General features: G+C 43.1%; 1 protein-coding gene and 1 long non-coding RNA gene across 4 annotated transcripts in view; both read right to left on the reverse strand.

Moving 5' to 3' along the window:
- Nucleotides 1-807: 807 nt before the first annotated feature.
- Nucleotides 808-18562, reverse strand: LOC119475841. Its single transcript, XR_005203898.1, has 3 exons — nucleotides 18551-18562; nucleotides 17948-17949; nucleotides 808-948 (listed from the first exon to the last, which is right to left on the reverse strand). It is a non-coding gene; the product is annotated as an uncharacterized LOC119475841 (long non-coding RNA).
- shroom1 (shroom family member 1) overlaps nucleotides 1247-25275 on the reverse strand; it is a 32456-nt gene continuing 8427 nt past the window's right edge. The window contains exons 1-9 of one of the 3 annotated variants that reach the window (XM_037748908.1): nucleotides 14305-14522; nucleotides 8669-11478; nucleotides 8389-8575; nucleotides 8045-8097; nucleotides 6696-7343; nucleotides 5868-6488; nucleotides 4921-5029; nucleotides 3780-4052; nucleotides 1247-2128 (exon numbers count right to left, since the gene is read on the reverse strand). In XM_037748908.1, the coding sequence (XP_037604836.1) occupies nucleotides 1880-2128; nucleotides 3780-4052; nucleotides 4921-5029; nucleotides 5868-6488; nucleotides 6696-7343; nucleotides 8045-8097; nucleotides 8389-8575; nucleotides 8669-11256 (4728 nt within the window). In that variant the 5' untranslated portion in view covers nucleotides 11257-11478; nucleotides 14305-14522 and the 3' untranslated portion in view covers nucleotides 1247-1879. Of the gene's footprint in view, nucleotides 2129-3779; nucleotides 4053-4920; nucleotides 5030-5867; nucleotides 6489-6695; nucleotides 7344-8044; nucleotides 8098-8388; nucleotides 8576-8668; nucleotides 11479-14304; nucleotides 14523-25275 lie in introns of those variants that run through there. The other 2 variants (XM_037748909.1, XM_037748907.1) reach the window with 2 other exon arrangements.

A 25275-nucleotide genomic window follows, 5' to 3' on the forward strand; every position in this document is an offset into this window, starting at 1 on the left:
TATGAGGAACCGTTCCAGCATGAAATCATCCAGACTTAATAACATTAGGTATGAAATTAGCCGGAAAGGTATTTGCACACATATTTGTGCTCATGTACCTTTTTAAAAAAAAGATTATTTCAACATTCCTATTTAAAATGACAAAACCGACAAAAGAATAGAAGTATTGTTTGAACGGATGGAGTAAGGCTTTCACTTGAAATCACTTGAATCAGATTTTGAAGAAATGTGCATTTATGTATCATTACAAAGTGCTTTTTTTTTTCATTCACCCTTTTTGGTTTTTAGTGCCTTAATTTGAAACATTTAAAACATTTACAAAAAAAGATTAAATCTACATCTATTGTACATTTTTACTGACATGATACAGTACACCGCCCACTCTCCTCTCAGGCAACGCTCTTTCGCCTTTCTCACGGGTCAAAATACAATCTTAAAGCTTATAATAGGTTTCCACAGGTGCAGATACAGGGCTGTAGCGCTACCATCGTATTGGAAAAGTGAATCGCTAACAGGGGACGCAAAGTTTCCACACAGCAGCTCTACTAGGGAGGCGAAGTCCCGCCGCTTCTGGTGGACCACCATGGGACCATTTTTCGGAAAAAAATATATACGGTAGTCAACGGCGAGAGACAAATATTTCTTTGATCCCGTTTGAATTGCACCATGAATCACACGTGTGATGTTTGTCAATTTAAAACATAGTTTTGCAAGTCAAGAAAGTCGCAGTTTGTTGTAAAACTGTTGAAGTATAAGACTGTGAAAATACGTAGTTAGAAAGACTACACACCCAAAAGTGGCGTCTCTCTCGCTGAAGCTACGATGCCTGTGTGTTTCCTACTGGGTTGTACTCACAACAGCAACGGGTCTCGCTTGTTCTTTCGCTCCCCGGCTGATAAAAAAAGACCAGGAGTCGCTGGATAAAAGACATCAGGTAAGATAACGTTACTTATTACACGGCTTTGTTGAATACTCGAATCTGATTGGTCAATCACGGCGTTCTTCGGTCTGTTATTTCTTTATAACAGACCGTTGCTATGTATAACAGACCGTTGCTATGGACGCAGTTCTGATGTCAGACCCTGGCGGGCCGTTTTTGTGTCAAATTATTGATTTATTCAGTAAGTAGTTTTGTAATAAGCGGGATAATGTACAGCTAGTGGGTTATTGTTGTGAAATTAACCCCTTCAGTGCAACATCGCCCTGTCGGGTTTATTTCACAACAATGACAGGCTCGCTGTACATTATCCCTTTACATTTGCGTGTGGACGAGAGATGTAGTTCACTGAGTGGTTTCACACAAAGCTAAACGATACTACGACAAACTGCGACTTTCTTGACTTGCTAAATTATCTTTGATAAATTGACAAACATCATATGTGTGATTCATGGCGTAATTAAAACGGGATGAAAAAATCCCATTGTGTCCACCGTAAGGGGCGGGACTTCGCCTCTCTATGGAAAACGTTCCACAGCAACATCAAGGCACACAGAAAAAAAAAAAAAACAGCTCAGTCCTCTGCTCAAAGTCAACGGAAACATGTGGGGAAAGTCTTCGGGTGCACATTGCAGATTGTGCAGACATTGGGCGGAGATTGGGTGAGCGTTCCGAGCACCCTCGGTAGACGACAGAAAGGCAGGGAGCTTTAGTCTCAACAGTCTCTAATGCTCATCTCATGTGCAGCCTGTATAGTGGTGTGAGAGGAGAGCAGCAGGAAAGAAAAGAAAAGTCAAAACACGGTGCAAAGTGTTCAGCTGGACCTCTTATAATCCACGTGAACGGTACAGCCTCTACAAGTCTTTTTGAAACATCCTACTTCAAGGCAAGTCAAGAAAAAAGAAAGAAAGGAGGAATCTGTGCTTTCCGTTGCTCCTCCCTTCACAGGTAGTTGGAGAGCGCCTCCAGCTGCTCCTCTCCCAGCCTCTGTTTCTCCTCCAGGTCCTTCTGCCTGATGAGCAGCGAGGCCTTGGTCTGCACGAAGCGCCGGTAGTCCTGCAGCTGCTCGGCGGACAGCTGGCGCGACAGGAAGGTGGAGACCAGGTTCTCCCTCCGGTCCAGGTTGTCTTTCAGGTCTTTGGCGTCCTCCCTCTGTTTGCACAGCAGACGGTGGCGACTGTCCATAGATTGCTGAGTGCAGAGAATAAAGAACATTAAATATACCTGAGCATTAAACCCATGCTCATAATATCAAATGCATAAGTAAATATCCTGCTGTGTTTTAATTGAAAGGTAATATGTTGTTTGATGTAACAGAGAGCGGTGAAAGTTGTATGATTACATTTCAAACAGCCAGAGGTCAGGAGGTGCAGTGTTTCCTTATGTCAACAGAGGGCAGGGTAGATACAAATGTCATCGAAACCCGGGCCGGAGTTTCGGTGAGTCAGTGTAAATACCAGTGTTGCTGATAACAGCAAGAAAACAAATGAGCCTCTAACACAAGCCCTCAGTATGCAGCACGTCCAGCCAGGCTTTTACAGATGGACAAACTGACAAAGAGCCCTTTCAGACTGGGAATAAATCTAGAAATCGAATGCATCCATGCAAACATAAATTGATGCTGGGACGCATAATGAAACGGGATATTCAGAAGGGAAAACAAAGCAAAGCACAGAGCTCAAGTCAGATCCTGTGACACAACTCATGATATTTAAAAAAGACGGTAAACACATTTTAATGTCATTTAAGGAATTATTTCTCCGTATATCAAACCAAAAAGGTCAGGCCTATCAAGCTGCAGTATATCAAAAATAACCCTCAAATGTCAGATAAAGGCTCAAACACAGATAAGCTAAAAAAAAAATTGGCAATTAAACACAGATAACGGCATTTTTTGAATTCCACACGGTGAGAAACCTTGACCCAGTTAAAGTCGCCCTTAAACTGTTCCCGAGTGGCGAGTGTTTGCTGTTCTAAAGTAAACAGAGGGAGAGTATAGCTGAGGGCATGGGAGCAGCCGCACACTTCTACACAACTTCTCATGGTCGTCTTTTTTCACCACAAGCTCTAAATGAGCTGCAGTGAATCGAGACATCCTTGAGGTTACAGAACATAATACACTCGCCGACAGTGTATTAGTGTGTATGTTTAAACAGCTTCAGGGGGAAAGACGGGACCGTAAAACACGGAGCGCATGGCGGTGCATTACAGTACATCAGTAGATTTTTATCACGTATTAGTTAACTGATTCAGTTGACCTTTAACCCCAGAAATCAGCCTTATTAGCGATTATTACAAAAACAAGCAGCATGGATACATTTAGATTAGATTTATACAACGTTGGACAGAGATTCATATTTTGATGCTTTGGCTCCATGCTTTTACCGTTACCACGGTTTTGTACTCAGCGGCTCACGTTATCGCAGTCTTGGAAAGGGAGGAGTGAGTGGAGGAGTACTCAGTGGGTTGTAATCTGTAACCATGCCACTAGATGACGCCAAATCCTACAAACTGTACCTTAAAAAGGTTTCTCTCTTTAGTTGCAGAAAACTTGGGTTTTGGAGGGTCATTGAACGCACCAACACAAAGTTTTCAAAACAGATAATTATAATAATTAACAAACAATTATGCACCTTTGACAAATAAATAAAGCAATAAATGAATAGATTACTCATGCAGGGCAAGTTTTTGCAAGCTGTTTATCACAGCATACAGAAATGAATGAAAACAGCTGTCTGGAAGATAAGAGGACTTTTGAAGGGGAAATTCTCTTGTGTCAGCTAATTTATGAACCCACTGATCTCCAAAGAAAAGTAATAAAAAAAAGGTTTTTGCTCCTCACCTTGTCCTCAGCATCTGTGTGCTGGTCGACGGTGCTCAGGGCGTTCTGCACCCTGGCCAGCCGAGCAGAGAGACACAGCAGCAGGCTGACCACCCTCTCCAGGTCGCCTATGAACAGGTTGTACCGCTCCAGCTCCATGGGCAGACAGCGCTCCCGGACCAGCACCTCCAGACGCTTTCCGTGGGCCACGTTCTCCTGGATCTCTGTCTGCAGGGCGCCACGCGTCTCCTCCAGCGAATGCAGACGCTCCTCGATACAGCACGCTAACAGACGCTGTTAATGCAAGCAGAGGTGTGAGAGAGTTTAGGTTATGACGCTAGAGAGGAGATACACATGGTGAAACAGGGCCAAGTGGAAAAATATGTGGAGATTAAAAAGATTTTAAATGATTTCATATTTACTATCAAAGAATAAAGGCATACTGTATCAAGAGTGAATGTGTGTCAGGAAGAAGGGGAGGCTCTCTGTGAAGCCAATCATTAGGCAAGTGGGAGCTACTGATAAGAGACAGACAGTACTGTACATCATGTGATAAGAGAGACACAACTATCTCCGTCTGAATTGAGTCCACTTGAGGCCAAATAGCAACCAGATGGTATCAGGATGAGATCACCACAGAGTTTGCGTTTTAAAAAGAAAACAAGACCACAGTTCAAAGTGTCTGTTTCTTCTGCTGTCTTTTTAATTATTTTTAATGTACATGCAACAAAGCTGTGACCATTATGGAGACATATTGTCTTGTTATTAGTGAAGTTATACATTTTTTGCTACACACAGGTCTCATTTTGTTACGTCGAGGCATCTTTATAATGGTTTGTTTATGTTTTGACTGTCACGATGAATTAGTAATGATGTCAGTAAGTTAGTAAATATATAATTATTTGACCTTTTAAAAAAACAGTCTTTAGCATGATCCTGTTTAAATCTATATTAGAAAGCATAATAGCTATAGCGTTCATACTTTTTACAGTGGAAAGCTGAGGCTTCTGTCTTTCGGGTTCGTCACGTGGTACGCTCGTGATGACGTCATTACATTACGTATGGAACGTAACGAAACCAAAGAACGTATATTGCCAAGAAGTGAAAGTCAATTGTTCGTTCCATTGCAACATCAGCGCCCAGCAGCATAATTAATAATTACCTTTTTCTCAGTGATGTCAGCTTTGCTCTGCGGGTCTGTACTCTGAGGTTTAAGGCTGTCGGGAGCAGAAGGACACGGAGGTGGTTCAGCTGCTTCGACCATTTCAGCACTAGAAAAAGAAACATATCTGTTAATGTGTGACATATAGTGTCTTTCAGATGGAGTATACTCCACTCTTATTTACATATTACAAAACTCTGAAATGCAACAGCATATTCTCCATGTGTCTGAACTGTGCTTACACAAGCAGAAAGGTGATAGCCAGGTGTGTCTGTGCATGTGATGCAACAAAAAGTAACACGGCACCGGTGGAGCTCAGTTATCTGGCCATTAGAAACTAGTATCAAGTTTCATAGAGAAACATTAAACCAGGAATCCTAATCAACTTGGCACTCTAAACACTATTTCACCTTTAAATTAGTTTCTTAAGGTTTATTGTCTTTATCTACACAGCTGTGTGTATACAAGATAAAGTGTTATGTAGTCAGCTGAAAGGATGGGAAGCCAAGGATTTGGGATATTTATGAAGCAGGGCTAGTTACATTACGTTTCTGTGCCAATTTCTAGTACTTTACACTTGCTTTCTATCATATTCATAATGTCAGTATTCTCAGGGGTGTGCTATCTTCTCTAACTTAGGCTGTAAAATGTTCTCAATAATGTAATCTAGTGGGAGTTTATTTATGACTACCAGAGCTGGGTTTAACCTTTAAGTGATGTGTTCCAGGTAGGGCGATTATTTTCATTGTCGATTAAATCGATTAGCTGTTTGGTCTATAAAATGGTGTAAAATGTAGATCAGTGTTTCCCAAAGCCCAAGATGACGTCCTCAAATGTCTTGTTTGGTCAACAACTCAAAAAATATTCAGTTTACTGTCACAGAGGAGTAAAGAAACCAGAAAATATTCACATTTAAGAAGCTGGAATTAGAGAATTTTGACTTTTACCTTTCTGCTGCTCCTTTCTGCTCCTGTTTCTTCTTGTAGTGCTCCTCCATCAGCAGCGTGTCCTCTGACAGCAGCTGCTCCATCAGCATCAGCGCTGTTTTACGATTGGACAGCGGGTAGAGCACTCTGGCCAGCGAATGGTCGGCCTTGACTGCCGCTTCTACCAGCTCCTCCCACTGAGGTCTCTCGGCGGGCCTCTCCACGCTCTCCGTCTTTCCCTCCGGTGCTCCCCTCTCCTCCATCTCCTGGTTCTCTCCCGGCTTCTCATCTTCTGGATTTTCCTCCTCCTTCTCCTCCTTCTCCTCCTCCTCCTCCTCCTCCACCTGCTGACTGATGTCTGCGTCGGAGACGGAGGCGCAGGGAGACACAGAGGTTTCGCTTGTCTGCGTCGGAGGGGCCGAGATGGTGGACTCGTTGGCAAAAACGTCTATCAGCGGCGAAGCCTGGACTTCCTCTTTGATCTCTTCCTCTGGAGGGAGAATCCACAGCGATGGATCTGTGGTGACGCCGCAGCTCAGAGACACTTCGTGGTTTGAATCGGGCTGCAGGGCGTCACTGCTCGGTTCATCCACCGACTGCTCTGTCTCTGATCCAGTCACACACGGAGAAGTCCTCACTCTACTGGAAGTTAAACAAAGTACGGTTAAGAATCACACCTGACTAAAATCGTATTTGCAGAATCAGAAAAACAACCTGATTGAGTTTGTTTTAGTCTAGATAGCTGGAGGGTGATACATTCAAATGATGGAAGAAAGTGGCACGTTCAGTTAGTCAAATCATTTCGCAGGAGGAGAAAACAAATACTGCTTTGACAGAGTCTAATCTTACCTGGAGCTAGGCCGGTTCTCACAAGGAAGCTTTGTCTGTGTGGGGGTGGACGAGGTGGACTTGATCTCCCTCTCACTGGTCTCTAGACATCTGGGGGAAGGTGGGTCAGATGAAGTCTCACTGGGCAGTCTACTGGACCTGAACTCATCTGTGCCCGGGCCGTGAGAACCAGGAGATCCAGAGTGAACCCTTGCCCGGGATGAGGAGCAAGAGGCCGGGGAGGTGGATCTACTCGAGTTCCTTGTTCCTACTGTGGCTTCCTCCCCTGGTTCTGAGTTCAACAAAGACGTTTTCTGGGTTTGGTTTTGGGTTTGTCCCTGAGTGCTCTTCTCACCAACAATCTCTGGTTCTTTCCCCGCTTGCTTTGCTACATTTTGCTTCTTCCTCCCTCGGTCCTGCCCCTGGGCTTCTCTGACTTCAGCAAAGACTAAAACACTCCTCTTGTCTCTGTCCGGTTCTCCTGGTCCAGTCGAATCCCTCCACAGTTGATCCAGCTGCTCAGAACTTCTACTCAGGGCTGATGGTCTTGTTAACTTTGATGCCCCGAGCTCTTCCATGGACTTCCCCCGCTGTGCGACCACACGGACACGCTGCTGGCCCTCAGGGACTGGCTTTATTAAGGAGTCCTCCGTGGCATTCGTCTGGGGACTGACGTTGACAATCAGTGTTAAAATGTGTAACAAATCCATCAATTCATACAAACTATGATAGAACTCTAAAGGGCAGGTCTATTATTATTTATTTTTTTAGGTTTTTATATCATTCTGTTGCCTCACAGCTATATATAAAATCCAAACATTCAAATTTTGGTCAAGGTATGTATGTTTTAGCGTCAAAATATTATTTTCCTAAGCCCTTCATAAAACTTTTTTCCACGTGACCTTACGTAGGTTTCTGCATGATGACGCTGCTACATAAACAGTATATATACAGTACATCCTTGTCCCGCCCTTGAAATGAAAACAAAAACTACTAAATCAACACTTTTAACTATCACATTTTCATATGCAATTTCTTTAAAGGCATATACAAATGGATCATACAAGAGCTCTGGAAAGTTTTATTTCAAAGACTGGTGATAATAATTTGATATTCCTACAAATCACAATATAGTTTTGAGAAATAGGCCAACTCCTTGAAAATGGTTTAGTCACTGGTTCTACTTTTACAGCCCATGTATAAATCTTTTAAAAGGAATGCTGCTTTGCTGGAGCAGGTGGGTGTTGACTTTCCAGTGCCACAATGAATCAAGTGTAGATTTATAGTCTGTGCCACACCCACTGGCCTAATACTCTCCTGACCTAAAACCAATAAAAGTGTCCCAATTTGTCTGCAGTGCTGGTACATACCTCCAGGTCTCCATAGTAGTAACTGGTAATGGATCCTCCTCATAGTCGAGTGCCTACAGACATAAAGGAAGCGTTAGAAAGTCAACACATGAATCGGTACATTTTCAAAAGGGGTCCCCTTGACCTCTGACCTCAAGATATTTGAAAGAAAATGGGTTCTATGGGTACCCACGAGTCTCCCCTTTACAGACATGCCCCCTTCATGATAATCACATGCAGTTTGGGGCAAGTTATAGTCAAGTCAGCACACTGACACACTGACAGCTGTCTGTTGAACTTGCAATTAAATATTATAATCGGTTGACAGCCCTAATTTTTTAAGATCTCAATTTGAACAGACTTACCTGAAATGCTTGTGGTGTGGATGTGGATCTGTTCCTGAAGAAACTCGTTGGTTCTGGCTGCTCCAAAAGACTCTCCACTGAGGCGGACTTCCCCTGAGATGGACCTTGGCTCTCCTTCCATCTGGACTGATTCAATTGGCCGGCATATTGGCCTGAACAAGACTGAGCTGAGAAGAACTGGGCGTACCTGTTTTGTGGGAGTTAAATAAAAAAAATTAAATAATTGAATCCATACAACAACAAAAAAAAAAGCATCTCTGGCTCTGCTTCTGTTTCGTACCTGAGGGAGCTGGTGGAGGAGTCAAGGATGCGGCCTGCAGAGTGGGGTCTGTAGAGCTTCTTCTGCTTGCCTTCATGATTTCCTGATAGAGGCCTGGGAACCCAGTCGAAGGGTTTCTCCCCCAGAGAGTGTCTCTGTCTGGAAGGAGACGGTACCTGAGGCTCTGGTTGCTGCGGCTCAGCCACTTTCTGGCCCGTCTTACGCTCCATGTACGCCACCAGGGCCTTGTGCTGCAGATTCTTTAAGTTCGTCTTTGAAGAGCTGGGAGCTGAAAGCGCTCTACCTCTCGTCTCAAACATCTTCCTTCGCGCTGCAACCAGTCCCTGCTCTCCTTGCTGTACATGCTCCTCTCCCTCGACTGCAAACTGGCCGTCGCTTTCGTTGCCAAAGGAGCGGCATGCAGAGTGGACGGGAGCCCTGCCAATCTGGTGGAGTTTCTCCGGTTCAGAGTAGCATATCTTCTTCTGCTCTGGAGTCAACCGCTTCCTGCCTCCGATGCGTGCCACCTGGGGCTGGGCCACATTCGCCGGTCTCCCGTTTTCCTTTTCCGTCTCTTTGTCCCTCTCCTCCTGACTCTCCTCTTCTTTGATGCTCCCCCTCTCTGTCTCCTCGGAGGTCACAGAGGGAGTGAGTGTATCTGTGGACGTCTCGGAGTCCTGTGATGAGGAGAAAGCGTGAATCACCGTAGGCCTCAGCTCAGGTTTTTGCCGGATGCGGTGTGGCCACGACAGCTGCAGGTCCCTCCTTTTAAATGACGTCTCCTTTAGGACTTTTGACTGGGCGTCCTTCAGCTTCTCTTTGTAGTACTTTTTAAATGAGTCATCCAGGGTGTTACAGGCAACGGAGACGACGTCCTCTCTATCGTTCTTGCTTGTGTCACTTTTTGGAAGTCTCGCCTCATCGTTAACCGCCGCGTCTCCATGACTTGCTTTGTTCAGGATTGCTTCCTTGCCTTTTATACTGAAATCAGCATCCTTTTTAGGCTGTAACGCCGCCCTGCTGGCTCCAGTGAGGTGGTACAGAAGCGGGGTTGTTTCTTTGTTTATCCTCTCGCTGGCTACATCCCCCAACGGCTGCCGTTTCCCCCTCTTCGCCTGCTCCTCTCTCTTGTGGTAGTTGGGCTGTTCGTTGTTGGTTTGTTTGGTTGAATGTGGCGAGCAGTTTCTGTCAGGTCCACAGTAGAATATAGGGTTGTTGGCAGTGTGGCGGCTGATATCTCGACCCTGCATCATGTCGATTTCTTCTAAGGCGTCCAAGCTTCGAGAGGACTGCGTCGAGATGAGGGGCAGTCTGTGATTCTCCTGATCCTGGCTCCTGGAGGACATGTCCTTGCTCTGGGAAGCCTCTCTCTCATCTGAAATCAAACCGCTGGAAGAGCGAGAGCTAAACAAATTATCCATCGTGCTGTGGGATCTTTCTTTGTCTCTCAGCCGGTGTGTCTCCACCACAGTGGAGCTCTCACTCCCAGACTCAGACCCACAAACAGATGCCGAGTCAGACAGCTTACACAGTCCCGTAACAAAGTAGAACTGACCCTTATGCTGGATGCTGCTGTTGATAAAGCTCTGACTGGCATTGTAAGGGCTGGCGGGTCTGGTCGGCTCTGAACCAAGCCAATCGTGAGCCGAGTGCGACCTTTTGCGCTGACTCTCAAAATGTCCAGTGGGCTTGTTGTGATGGTCTCCGTTACATCCACCGCTGCTTGGGGGCTGTCTGGGTTTCAGGTGCTCAGCCTGGCCTCGGGGAGGTGATCGGCTTAGGATGTTTGTTGACTTCTGCTGCTCAGAGTCAGCTTTGTTATCCGGGATGAAAATGTACTCTGGGGTCAACGGCGCTCTGGTCTGATCATGAGGCTGGAGGTGGGGTCGGTAGATCGGCGGCTGCTGAGCCTGTGGTTGTTGAGAGCCCCTCCAAACTGAGTACACTGGGTCAGAATTGAAGCTGGATTTGCCTGTATCTGGCTTAGCCGTGTCAGGTTTTGGGGCGTGGAGTCGGTTGTGGGGTCTGGGCTGTTGTTGAGGCTGTGGCTGCTGGGGTTGAAACTCAGTGCCTTGATGGTGGACCCTGCTGTTTTCCAAGTTTTTTGTGGCTATGAAACTATCCAGGCGTGCTGGGACTGGAGGAGGACGGACAGGAGGGTAAGCACCTTGGGATGGAGGCAACTCTTTTTTAGAGAGGGCTTTGTTGTTGGTATGGAAACTGCCATTTTGGTTGTGGTGGTTTACGTTGGTGCTGCGATACTGCTGTGAGATAGCTTCCACAGAGCGATAGAGCTGGTCCATGGTCTTTGAGTCAGACTGCAGAACCTGGGTCGGATTGTAAATGGACTTCACGTATTTAAGATCAGCATAGTGGCCGAAGGAGCTGGACTGTAGGTCGTCTGGGAGGAAGGGCGAGGGGTAGTCTGGGGCGGTGGACCCGCCAGAGAAGGAGCTGTAGGCGGAGTCTCCTTTGCCGTGCTGGTGGTGGGCAAGCTGGTCGGCGATGCTGCTGTTGGACTTGGCTGGGGAGAGCCGGCTGACAGGCAGGCTCAGAGGATGCAGGTCCACGTTGCTCATTCTCTCAAAGTGGAAGCTGTAGGAATCCATGGAGGACCGGGACGGACGGCAGGAAGGGAAGGGCGGGGTTTGCAAATGTGTCGTACGTGTTTGTGCGCTGATGCATGTGTCTTCCTTGCGGGTGAAACTGAGGGAATTTACGACCAACACATTTGCACCCGGTTGTCCGTCACGCTTGCTGCTAATTAGGTCATTTTCTTGATTCCTTTTTTGTTTATTCAAAGCCTGTTGAAACAGTCAGCTCAGGAGCTCCTGGGGGAGAAAACACAAACACAGCACAAATTAGTTTCTTGCACTCACAGTCATACATACTGTATGTGGCAAATGACTACTCAAGAGTGAAATGATTGGACAAAATGTGTTCAAAAAGCAATCGAAAAAAAACACAGTGAGTGAGCGATACTCAATATATCACGTGGCTTTGTGTAATCTCCACAAACGTGGATAATAATATATATTATTCTGTACTTTTACTTTTGGTACCTTAAGTATATTTTCATACACTAATACTTTTGTACTTGGATAAGATTATGAATACAGGGCTTTTACTTGTAACAGAGTATTTTTACACTGTGGTATTACTACTTTTACAAAGTAAAAGGTCTGAGTGCTTCTTCCACCACTGTTAATACCTCATCTTCGTTGTATGCATGGAATAAAATTCTCCATCAGATGCTTTCTGCTTAAACACTATTAAGATGCCAGAAAACAGTAAGTCAACAGTGAAAAATCTTTGCCTGGCATTTCTAGGTCAAATTCCTCTAGTGAGAGTTAATGCTCCACCCGTTATAAATTGTAAAGACAAATCATATGCCCCTCGAATTAAGTTTTTCTCTCTTCTTCAGTAGAGAACTGTTTATGGCTACCCAGCAAAAAATGTATGTCTGTATGTTTGAATGTCTTCAAATGTATTTTACCTGATGTTTTAATCTTTCATATTACTTCATACATCCTTTACTTGTACTACTTTTGATTTACTTTTTAAGAGTAAAGACAGTCGACCTCTAAGACATACGTTTTGCAGTCATTTTTACAGCTCAAACGGTTATCTGCAGCCTGGTTTTGTAGGTCGGTAAGTTAACCACCTGTTGAAGGAGTCTGTCTGCCGTTTTGCATCGACGAGGCCCCCAATTAAGGGCCTTGAGGTTGGCAGTGGACGTTGCAGCACACATGAAAAAATGTCAGGAATTCCATATGGAGCTTCAGAAATCTGGGAGGATTAGTCATGTGACGGATGTATAATGCCTTGTTATACAGCACTGCGACCCATAAAGACTTTTCTACCTTTTCCCCTTATTGCTCTTAGGACACAGAAGCATTTGCTTTATCCATTTCTTGCCAAATATTTGGGCAAGATTAAACTTTCACTTAAGCACTATGACTGAGACCATAAGGAAACCTCTACAGGCCATTATTCTGTGCTAGAAGCTGCAGTGTTTTCCAGCAAATTTATTTCCAAAGCTTTATCAACCAATAAAATATGCGCAAATACCACGTGATTGATAATCTTTGGACCTTTCAAACTGAATATTCCTACTATTCCGCAACACATAGTAACCTGCTGCCATCCTCAGCTATGCAAAAAGTCATCTTGAGTGCAGAGACCAGTGTCTGCAAGTTAATGATAGGTTTAGGTATTACGGTGGGCTCTAATGACAGGGTCCTCTCTCTCCCATGACTTTGTCATCAAGATGAAGCTGCATACCTGTCATGCATACACAAAGGTCAATGTTGCTAATAAAAGAAAGACAAGCCATCCAGCTAATAAACTCTGACACTGCAGTATGATAGTTGGGCCTCAGCATTGATGAAAGTGCAAGAACAGTGGATACATGAAGGCACTACAAGTTATTTTAACTAGAACTGTCAAAGTTAACGTGATAATAATGTGTTAAAACAAATTAATTTTAACGGCAATAATTTCTTATTTCTTTCCAACCATGTCATACCAGCTTTTTCCGAAGGAGGCTAAATAACGCTCCAAACTTGTGCTGAATTTTGGCGATGAAAAGCTGTCATGGCCATTTTCAAAGGGGTCCCTTGACCTCTGACCTCAAGATATGTGAATGAAAATGGGTTCTATGGGTACCCACGAGTCTCCCCTTTACACACATGCCCACTTTATGATAAACACATACACCTTTGGTCAAATCATAGTCAAGTCAGCACACTGACAGCTGTTGTTGCCTGTTGGGCTTGAGTTTTTTATACTAAATGCAGTACCTGTGAGGGTTTCTGGACAAAATTTGACATTTTGTGTTGTTAATTGATTTCCAATAATAAATATGTACATACATTTGCATAAAGCAGCATATTTGTCCACTACCATGTTGATAAGAGTATTAAATACTTGACAAATCTCCCTTTAAGGTACATTTAGAACAGATACAAAATGTATGATTAATTTGCGATTAATCACGATATAAAACATAAAAATCCTGAGCTAAATGACCACTTAGTAACAACCCAAAACTACTTTATATTCAACTCTAATGAGCAACATTTTCCCAGTATTGCCATGTTTGTTGGCCGAGCTGAAAAACCCAAATCAAAGATGATCCTAGGTGGTCGTTTTGCATACTCACAAAACCTCCCAAGAGCCTTTCAAATTACAGTATTAAGGGGGAATCCATGTGTTTATGAAGGGCCTTCTGATCTGTGGTGTGTCTGTATAAGTGTGTCTCTATATGTGAGTCTGTGACTGTGTGTGGTATCCAGCCCTTCTCTTCCCCTCTGCGAACAGAGAGAGAGAGGCTCCCAAACAGGGGAGCGCTCAAGTGGAAGTGATGGAGGGGACAGGCAGTGACAAAATGTACAGAGAGGCGAGGAGGGAGGGAGGAAGGGAGGGAGGGTGAGGCAGAGGGTGACCGGCCCAGACAAATACCCTCACACGCAAACCACAACAACAAGAGACAAGAGAAGTGAACAATGACAGCAGGAAAAGCAAGTTGGGAAGGCTGGATCAACAGTCACAGCAGCAGCATCAGCAAGGCAGACTGGGAGATCAACTGGTGTCAATGGAAGTTTATAAAGTTAAGAGAGCACCGTTGGCATGAAAGAAATAAAAAAAAAACTCACCCAAACTTTGAGTCTAAATCGCTGACCTTCCTGATTTCCATCCGAAAACAAAATGTGTCCTAAGTTTCAATTTAAATAAGAATGATTTCCGTCCTCTTTCTGAACATCTTCCTTCCTTTAAAAAAGAGACCAGACCAAGTAACCAGGAGAGCTAGATATTAGAGGGAAGACTTCTAGCGAGTCCCTTCTCCCCCCACCGAGACCCGAGGCTGCCTAGCGGGAGCCCCTGATTGGCCAGCCGATGACGTCCGGCTCTCCGATGCACAATGAGCGCAGCGGAGGGAATATTTCACTGCCGCAGATAGCTGCTAGTGCTGCCGGCCGCCTGAACAACAGAGAGAGAGAGAGAGAAAAAAAAGAGGCCTCGCATTCCTGGCTGGCTTCAAAGACGGAGCAGAGGCCGGGCGCCATTCATTCCCAAGGCCCTGAGCCCAGCACATGGAGACTAGCCAAGGCAGGAGGGAGGACGGAGGAGGGGAGGGGGTAGTTGTGGGTGGATGGGTGACCTCCCAGCCTCCACCCCAAAAAAAAGAAACCTGTCACAAAGACTAACTATCCCCCACAATCACCCTCATTTTCTCTCTTATTCCTAACACCTATTAGTCTCCCCTGTATTCTTCTATTCTTTAACACCTTGTTAACGACAGTTATAAAGAAGTTACAGAGATAATCATTAACCAACTGCAGAAATCTCTAATAATCACTCCTGCAGTAAGACTGATATGAAGGTCATCATACTGTAATTGATTGTAGAAACTATACTATAACTATATACAACACTTTTAATAGACAGGTGGTGGGATTTATTACATCATAAAGATTTGGTGACAATGTTATCGGAAAATATAGTACTAAATCCACACAAATAGTTAGGAATTAAGCATTTAACTACACTATTTGACACTGATCTGATGGGGTGGGGGGGGAAATCAATACAGCATAGTATCACGATATTTTGCGTGCCAATATTGAATCAATACATGGACGTCAAGTATTGATCTTTGATTGTATAAACTGTTAACCTCTTAACAATGCAACGGCCCGCCAGTGGACACTATTCTGTCTTTCAGAGGTCGTAGCAGGCTCAGTCTTAAAACTGGAGCGAAGATGGTAGACTGGTATTATATGAAAATAAAAAAACCTAAGGAATCTATTGGTACCAATCATGTCATGTTAGCTTGTTGGGAAGAACTCTAAATAACGCTCCAAAATTATGCTAAATTTTTGTGAGGAAAAACTGGCATGGCCATTTTCAAAAGGGGTCCCTTGACCTCTGACCTCAAGATATGTGAATGAAAACTCAGACATGAACAGAGTGAAAACTTTATCTCATTAGATAGAACAGGTGTTGACAAACTACATAATTTGCACTTGAAAAAAGGTAATAAGTAAGGGATATTGTACAGCGAGCCGGTCATTGTTGTTAATGAATCCCAGACAGGGAGATGCTGCACCCCGACGCAGAGGTGTCTCATCGCCCTCAAGGGGATTCTTTCACAACAATGACCCGCAAGCTGTACATTATCCCACTTATTACACGGCTACTTACTTAAGAAATCAATAATTTCACACAAAAACTGTCCGCCAGAGTCCGACATCAGAACTACGCCCATAGCAACGGTCTGTTATACATAGCAACGGTCTGCTATAAAGAAATTACAGACCGCAGAACGCCGTGACTGACCAATCAGAATCGAGTATTCAACACAGCCGTGAAAAAAAACATTTTTTTCTTCACAAAATGTGGGATAAAGGTATTCCAGTATGTTTTAGTGACATTTTAAGAGTTTTAAGCACATTTTGATGACTATTGGGATAATCTTTTGAATCGCAATTATTTTGGCCAGAGCTCCATAACAGGGGTTAACATTAAATAGAGATGCGTAAACAAGGATAAGCTCATGACCACTTTCTGCCCGGTAACTGAGCTTACTAAGTACTATATCATGATGGAGGGAGGAGAGCCTTAAGAACCACAAGAATTTAAAGACCATATGTTATTTCTTTTTAATCCAATGAGGTCAGGAAAGGTGTCAGGCGAGGACACATTTTCTCAAATAAGATTGGATTTATAAAACCAATGAATGAGAGCGAGAACACGAGTTGCAGCTGATGGAGAGAGGGAGGAATGATGGATGGGAGGGGGGTGTTAAATTCTTTCAGATTTCTTTGTCTTTCACTGGTGATTATGTGTTCCAGCGTGACCTTCGCCATGCAGCCACGAGACTGGACCACCAGGCGTCTGAGAAGAAAAAGGCAGAAATAGATAGAGAGATGGAGAGTACAGGAGTACTAACCCTAACCAGGGACAGATGAGAGAGAGGAAGACGAAAGAGACAAGCAAGAAATTCAGGGACTATGGCTGATGCCATCATGGTAGCCAGCCAACCGACCAGCAAGCCAAAACCAATAAGCTTGTTAGCCCTGCTGGCCCTTCTAAGTCTGCTGATAAACATGATGATGGGTTCACGGACCTCTGCGCTAAATGGATTGTGGATTTAACACTTTAAATCTGAACTCAGAAACAACTAATAATGCATTTTCACTGCTGACCTTTTGACACATCAAAACAGGTAAACAACAATGACGTTAATAAAGGCTGCAGTCCATTTACTGTAAGTGTAACAAAACCTGTTTCACAGAGATATTTTTAGACTGGTCTGTAGCGTTGGGGCCAGACATAATTGTGCTTTTAAATTAGTCTGATAGACTTCTACAGTTTCACGAGTTTTGGTACGTCATTGACACCTGACGACCAGTGGCGCCAAAAGACAAAGAGAAGAGCAAAACATGGTTCATGATTTGTGGTTTGTTAACATTGTTGTGGAGGGAGCAATGAGAAAGGAAAGAGTTATTAGAGGTAATAATGTGTTGGAATTAGGGTTGGGCGATGGACAATGGCCTTGTTAATTGGCCTAAAATATGCAGCGGTGAGAACAGCGCCAGTCGTTTTCATTTACCAAAAGAAACTATTCTGAGCATGACTGACGAGTTCGCAAAAGCACTGAACCCTGAGAGAGGTTTTTCCACTAAAATTGTTTTTGTATTGTTACACTCTTTGCTGAATTTTCCGAGTAAAATGTCCTTATAACTGTTCAATACTTCTAGAAATGATCTGAAGCCAGACTATTAGTTAAATCTTAGCCAAAGTCACATCAATCTTTGACCCCCCTTTTACGCCTTGCATTAAAATTAGGGCTGTCAAAGTTAACGCGATAACGCAAATTCGTTTTAACACCACTAATTTCTTTAACACAATCAATCTTTCATAGGTAGTAGCGGGCTCAGTTTTAAAGCTAGAGTGAAGATACTGGTATGGCTGCATGAAGACACTATTGCCTACAACTCTTACTGTGTTAGGAAATACTCAAACAGTACATAGTGGACTCTTCCTATAGGACAGAACAGTCAAAAACCATAGCTAATAGAACAGATAACTCTGAGGGCATTGCATTGACTCAAAGGGAAACAAAATATGCACATAGATCTCAGTCAAGAGGCACCACTCTTTCTTACGACATTAAGGATTTAAGCTACTTGCTGTATAGGATTAAAATTGTTCTACTGACCTTTTGTGAACCGTTACATTGTTTACTTACTCACAATGTATAGTATATGTAGTGCTAGACCCTCCATTAAATACCACTGAGGTGCCAATAACACAAGCCACTAGAAACGTATCCCAAATCTTTAAATCCGTCAGCATAAAATGGACGAAAAGGGCATGACACATGCACAAATACTGGACTATGACTTCACTTCTGTACTCAAGTCTCCCACAGGACCTGAAAGACATCATTCCTATTGTCCCCGATCAAACAGAAACAGAGAGGAAGCCGTTTTTGAAAAGGTGGAAGTGGTCGGGTGTTGAGCACTGACGGAGAAAAGCATCTATTAGCGGGAAAGGGAAAGCAATGTTGCCATGCACGGTTATATCACCAACGTCTGCAGTGCAATTCCTCCTGTATGTGTGTGTCAAACACAGAAAAACACAGCATGTCTATGTGTGTGTGCAGTGGGGAGAGAGACTGTGGCTGTGTGTTGCTGGGCAGTGCTCACACCGGTGTCTAAAATCTCTAGCTGACCAAGACAAGCTGTCACACTCTAATAAGCTCTGCATTCCTGCCTTGATCTGGCCTAAATACTTACTTTGAAAATATTAACATTTAGATTTCATGTTGATGTTTCCACTAAAAGTTGCAAACACCTAAATAAACCGGGCTGCAAATTTCTAACAGCCCTGTACTCTGTGTGTGGCTTTTAGTTAAACAATTAATGCTTAATGATACACACACCCATGCACAGAAAATGCAACAAGGTCAATAAGAGTGTATTAATGATATGCTCCTCTATATTGAAAAAAACATTTTAGTAATATGTATCCTCCCTTGTCAACCATTAACCAGGAACTGCATCATGCCTGGCAGCTTTAAAACTGAACACAGGCCTCTGCCAATGATAAACTTCTTATTACTTTCAAGTAGCTTCTGAGAAGAAGACAATTTCTTTTGTATTAAGGACCCCCGGGGGGCTGCAATATGATCTAGTCCTACTGAGTTTAACTGTAATTCCTCCATCCACACTAAAATAGTACAAGGCTGCAGGCGATGGGAGTTTTGTTTCATTGTAGGTGTGTTGGGTCTAAAAATGGGGCGTGCAAATTAATTCATCATTACAGCAGCATATCGTTTTCAGTCTATGGTATGTCTATTAAAATCTGAGAACATACTGATCTGGTTCAAAGTCGGATGTGGAATGATAATAAAAAGGACAATTATATAATTACCGGGAACTGGATACCAAACTGAACGCTGTCAAAGTGCCATGATGTCACACACTGTTCTATACAGGAAATAAATCATCAACACGTTGCGTTTTTTAGTAAGTCCAAAACCTTGGTATGAAACCAATAGTACGCAAATTGCATACTATTTCTGGTGAAATATTACAGTAAGCAAACGCTGGACACTACGGCGGCATAAATATCCCACAATGCAAAGCGGTAGTGACAACAATGTTCATAACAGACGTTGACGGAAAGCTCTGTAACATCAATAACGCTTCAATTTAAGTGCAAGTATAAGATTTCACTTCGCTAGGCGTAATATAGTTTTTACATTAATTCAGATTCTTGCAAATCATCGTTTTGGTCACATGAGGTTGGCACGGGTTACCATGGTTACCTGTCCCCAACCAGCAAGGAGGCTCTCAGGAAGTGACGACGTAAATTACAGCTCAGTGCGTTTGAAAAGATACATACTAGTGTTTATTAGGGCTGTCAACGAATACTTTAAAATCAAATATATATTTGAATAATAAAATTAAAAAAAACATATTCAAATTTGAAAATTAATATTTGTTAATATAAAAAAAAAAAAAAAAAAAAACGCAGCTGTCTGCCTCGTGCGCACTGAATGCACCACATGACGGGAGTCACACAACATCACTTAATTTAATTGAAAATGAAATGTAACGTCAGGTCAAGGTGAACAAGGAATAATTCAACAACAACAACAACAACCGTAATGATGGAGAGAACTCGACCGCAGAGAAAGTGACACCGTGTCCTAACAGGAAGCTCTACGTTACGTCATGTAAACAAATCATGTACTTATCAGATGTGCGCTCAAGATCAGACTGGAGACGCAACCACTTAAAAGATGGGTGAGTAGTACTTGTCACCATCCGACGTTTGTACTTTTTAAACAGAAAACACATGTTTTATATTGTGATATTTACCGGAAATGACTTCCAGGCGATCTTTGTCCAGTGTATGCCATTTCGGACACAGCCATAATGCATCAAACAATGTATTTTGCACCTTTGCGGAGGGAATACCATCCTTTTGTGCAAACTTTTCTTGATATAGGCGGTAACTTCTGATGTCAGCAGAGAGATGACCCATGCCTGACACACACCCAACCTCAAGGCTCACATGTTTCGCTGGCTCAAAGCAGTGACAGCATCTGACAACAACGCAAAAGTCTACCTTATTCAAAGCAAATGTGTGAAACCACCACCAACAACAACGAGGGAGCCACAGTGACAAAAGACGTACAGGGCGAGGAATGTATGAAAGGAGGAAAAACACCGAAAGTGAGAAAGAAGAGACGGCCCGGCAGGAAGCTGAGGACAAACACCACAGGAAAAAACACACACACACACACACACACAATAACATTTGACCCACTTCCTGTTCAAAGGTGGGAAAAGTCTCAAAAGGCTCCGTCAATACGGAAACATGTTATCCTTAAAAAAAAACATCTATTGTTCTTGGGTCCCCAGTGTCTCCTACAGCTCAGGCCTCATCTCTCAAGAGACCCTAAAGACAAACTGTCTGCAAACCAGAGATGATGTAGACATGAATTCACCACTTTGTACCGCAGAGCCCCGAGGCACTTCATCATCAGAGAGTCCCTACCAGTTAGATGAGCCCGTGGCATCTCATGCCTATAGCTGCCTGTGCCCTGCCAGGCTGCAGTAACCATCGCTGTCCTGTTACATAACCAGCTGTGGTCCGACCAGCTGACCACAGACACATAACAGACGCAGGAATTCACCCATGGTGGCCCCCGAGCTGGTACTGCAGCAGGCATGATGACACTGCATGACTTCACAAGGAACACATGAGGTTTAGCATAGAGGACAAGACCTCCCAGAGAGACACTTAATCTCACAGTGACTTCTATCTCATGATTAAGGGTCTGTACTCACTCACCAAAACTGTACATTTTTTATCATATGTACCATATAATGTCTATAAAGATGGACAACATGACAGTTCCCCAAAAGTGAAGCCAAAACATCTGGATCGCCCCCTGGTGGCTGGCTGCAGTATAGGTCATAAACCCTGCCCCCTCCATGTTAGCAAATGGGACATGGGATAAACTAAAAAGTAAAAGTACACGTAAAATAAATACAAACAATCTACGGTTTGAACCAATGAACAGATCAAACAAAGACAATGAAGCAGATGCTAATATCTGATCAAATACTGGTTAGATGAAAAGACTACATGAAGACAAATTTCATGAATAAACAAAGTGATTTAGCACCATTAATGAGAGCACATAAGGGGCATCAGTTTGTGTTTCATATAATGTCGACATGAAATAAAGCTAAGCAAAGAAGTCCTACTGCAAAAGAGAACAATGAAGTCCTTGTGCGAGCTGTTATATATATATATATATACACATTTGCCCCTTCATTGTTACTCATGGAATGTATTAATGCTGGTGAAATCCGTGGCAAAAGCTGTTAATGGACTTATCACACCTTACACAGACTGGTGTGGCATGAAGGCCATAAGATATGACCTGGTTCTTTCTCCTGTTTTTCCCAATTTGAATAAGGTGACTGCTGTTCTGCTCCTTGAGGATCTCATTGTTTAACATGGGAAACAGCACTGAAAAGTAAGATCATTATAAAAAGACAATTTGGAGATAGTCGCAAAATGTGTGCCACCCTGTGTAATATGGCAACTTAAAGAAAGCTTCTTTTTTACTGTATTTAAATCAGTCTTTGATGTTCAACACATTTAGTAATGAAGCTGTGGTGTATCCACTTTCCTTCAGCCTGCCTCTAACTTCTTCTTCTATACGGATACTGAGATAATGCAGTGGTAATTATCACAATATTCCTTTTGTCTTTACTGTCTACGGCTCTGCAGAGGAAAAGGTAGATGTTTATTGATGTATTTTTAGCCATGCCAGCAGCAGATATCCAGTGAAATATCTCAACATCTATGAGATGGTTTGGGACAAAATTTTGTGCAGACATCCATGGTTCCCAAAGGATGCATCCTTACAACTTTGGTGATAACACAAAATCTGGTCCTCGAGAAAGAGGAGAAAGTGACAGTGAGGCTCAACTTGTCTGACAGACAATTAAAAAAAAACATATAATAAAACAATATACTATCTGTACTGGGTAAGCATGGTGACAATATCGATCAGCAGGCCAAACACCTGACACTTTATGGCACCTCTATGCCTTATCACTGGTTTGGGTGTTTGGCAGAGGCACATGGAAAGGAATGTGCTTGATAAGCAGCTAGCAGGTAAAACAAACAGGTTTCAGTACACAGCTCTCAGTTTCATGGCCTAAAACAAAATATGCAAATCGTATTCAAACGTTCAAACTTCCATCTCCTTATGTAATGATGTTTACCTCCCACACCTCAGACCACAGAGAGTATTCAATCATCATGTCAGGTGAGTAGTTATTACGCAATGGCATCACTAGTTCTCTAGTTTCCAGTTCGACCAATAGCAAGGCTCGTTCACACACAACACTAAGCCTAACTGCTTTTGAAGTCTGCGACACTCATTTAAAATATTGACATTTGTGCTCAAAAAGTTGTTGAGTTCACTGCTGTATTCAACCATCACTTATATAACAGATACTTGTCTGTGTAATGTTCTCACCAGTAATTTATTGCCCTGTGCAGACGGCAGGTAAAGATAAGACAAGAAGTGGATAGCCTGCAGGACACTTCCTGGTAGATGAAACAGCTGTGCATACAGGAAGATCACAGGAGTACAAACCTGTGGGGGTACATTCAATATAGCAAACTGGTGACTGGTTGCAGAGGGATATTAGTTTAAAAGGAAAGTTATGATTTTCTACAAGTAGGGCTGCAATTGACAATTATTTTCATAATCGACTGATCTGCAGTTTATCTTCTTGATTAATTGTTTGGTCTAAAAAGTTCCCAGAGTCCAAGGAGACGTCTTCAAATGTCTTGTTTTGTCTGGCCAAAAGTCAAAAACCCCAAAGATATTCAGTTTAATATCATAGAGGACAAAGAAAACCAGAAAATATTCACATTTGAGAACCTGGAACCCTTTTGACAAATAGGCATGGACGTCACACTCAGTAAGACATCCTGATTATTTCCTATCATGAGGCTTTATTATATCGCAAGGACAAAGTTTGAGTTTCAATACCCATTATATAATGACATTAGATATGTAATCCTGCAGTGAGGGGAATATGCACGAGAAGAAGTGCCAGATTAATAACGTGCCAAGGGTGATTTTTTTGCAGAGACGCCTAAGCACCAATCATGAACGCATGAATTGCCAATAAGTGTTTAGCAATAGCACTGAGTGACAGAGTACGCCTTAGTTGTTCAACTCATCTGATTTCACTAAGTGTTCTCCAGACATTTCATCCATTTAGCTGCAACAGATAGAAGTGTTATGTCTATAGCCTTGGGTTATTTAGATATTATACACCAACATCTTTCATGGGAATACACACAAAACCGTATCCCTATCCTTCTGCAGTCAAAATCCTAAATCCTTACATCAACACAATATCCTATTCACTTTGAGACAACATAATTAGAAGTGGGTGTTTTCCCCTCCTGTAATCATGCGATCTCCTGGAGTGGCCAAAGTCAGGTTACAGTACTAAATGACCCGCTGAGCTCCAACACAACAGCATTCCTCGTACGGCCTTACTGCTCCTCTAGACCCATCTAATATGAGGCAATTACAGCCAATGAATGGACATTTTTAGACTGTAATGGAAGCTATACAGGGACCAGTTCTGAAGGGGAAAAAACAGTCTCTAACAATAAGTAAATACACTCCCATACTGCTACCAAAAAACACTGCAAGATGTAGGCATCAAGCAAAGTGACAGTCCACAAAATACTGACCACACTACCATCCTTTGCTTTAGTTAATGGCCCTGCACACCCCTACAGGTGTTTCCAGTTACCTTCACTGATTAGAGTCCAGCTCAGGAGAAGGTGCGTGCATCCACGCTGGAAACTATGAGAGGTTATCGGACTCCATGCACTGATAATGCTGCGGTTGCAATGGATTTTGTCCCTCATAAGACAGTGTGACGTGTCACAGTAGGGAAAGCACAGGTGGGACTAATAAAATGAATGATGGCTGAATTTCATTTAGCCGCTTTGATCAAACACAGCCTATTCTTGAGAGGAGGTCTGGTCAGTCAAATAAAAAAAGAATTTAAGGCCTTAAAAGGAATTATGTTGATCCTTCCTCCATGCTATTTTTTTTAACAATACATTTCAGCCATGCATGCATCCATGTGCTCATTTTAATGGGTCACATTCACCCAAATTCTACCCTGACGTCAGACCAAAAGGCTTATTGACAGAAGGAGTCATTCATGCATGGAGCTCCTGCTGTTACATGGGCCTGTCTGTGGCTTCATGTCTGGTGAGGGAAGGAGAAACAGGCAAAAACAAAAAGAAATACGAGGATAAATAGGATAAAAAGGTGTGAGAAACTGGGTCACTGTCCACACTATCTAATATGGCGTGATGAAAGTGAACAGACATGCCTTTAATCTCTCCTTTTTGTACCCGCCAGGATGCTTTAAGCGGCATGAAAAGGACAGTCCGGATACACGACACGCTGCCTTGTAGAGCAGCAGCGGCAGGACAACAAGGAAACATTTGCTCAGTGTTGCGCCAGAGATTTGAATTGCAAAAGAGTCTGCCAGCGTGTGAGGGCGAATGGTTAATATTCACTTCCCCCACTGACCCCAACATGGCTGCTGCTGGAGTCAACAACGGATCTGAGCCAAGTGCATTATAATCGAATTGAGGACAGACAATGAGTGAAATAAAGCAGCACACATTTACATTTACAGATAAAGCCACATTTTTGTTTTGAGTGTGTAAATTATTTCATCCCATTTAACTGTTCTTTAAAATCCAGTAATTTATTGTCCTTCAAAGCCTAGTTTCAAATCTCACTCCGTCTCTTTTACCTCTTTATACACGTCTGTCTCCATCTCATTCCACAGACACAGACAAAGTTGTGAAATGTTGCGTCGCCTCCACATTGTCGAAAGCAGCTACATATTCAGCCATGACATTGAGAAATCTTTTAGATAACACTAAGCTACGCTTTCTGCACTCCAACACAACAAACTCTGACAACACCGCTGTCAACATGGCCACTCTCTCTCACGTTTCCACTGTTC

This window comes from Sebastes umbrosus, chromosome 17 (assembly GCF_015220745.1).
Source record: "Sebastes umbrosus isolate fSebUmb1 chromosome 17, fSebUmb1.pri, whole genome shotgun sequence".
Lineage (NCBI taxonomy): Eukaryota > Metazoa > Chordata > Actinopteri > Perciformes > Sebastidae > Sebastes > Sebastes umbrosus.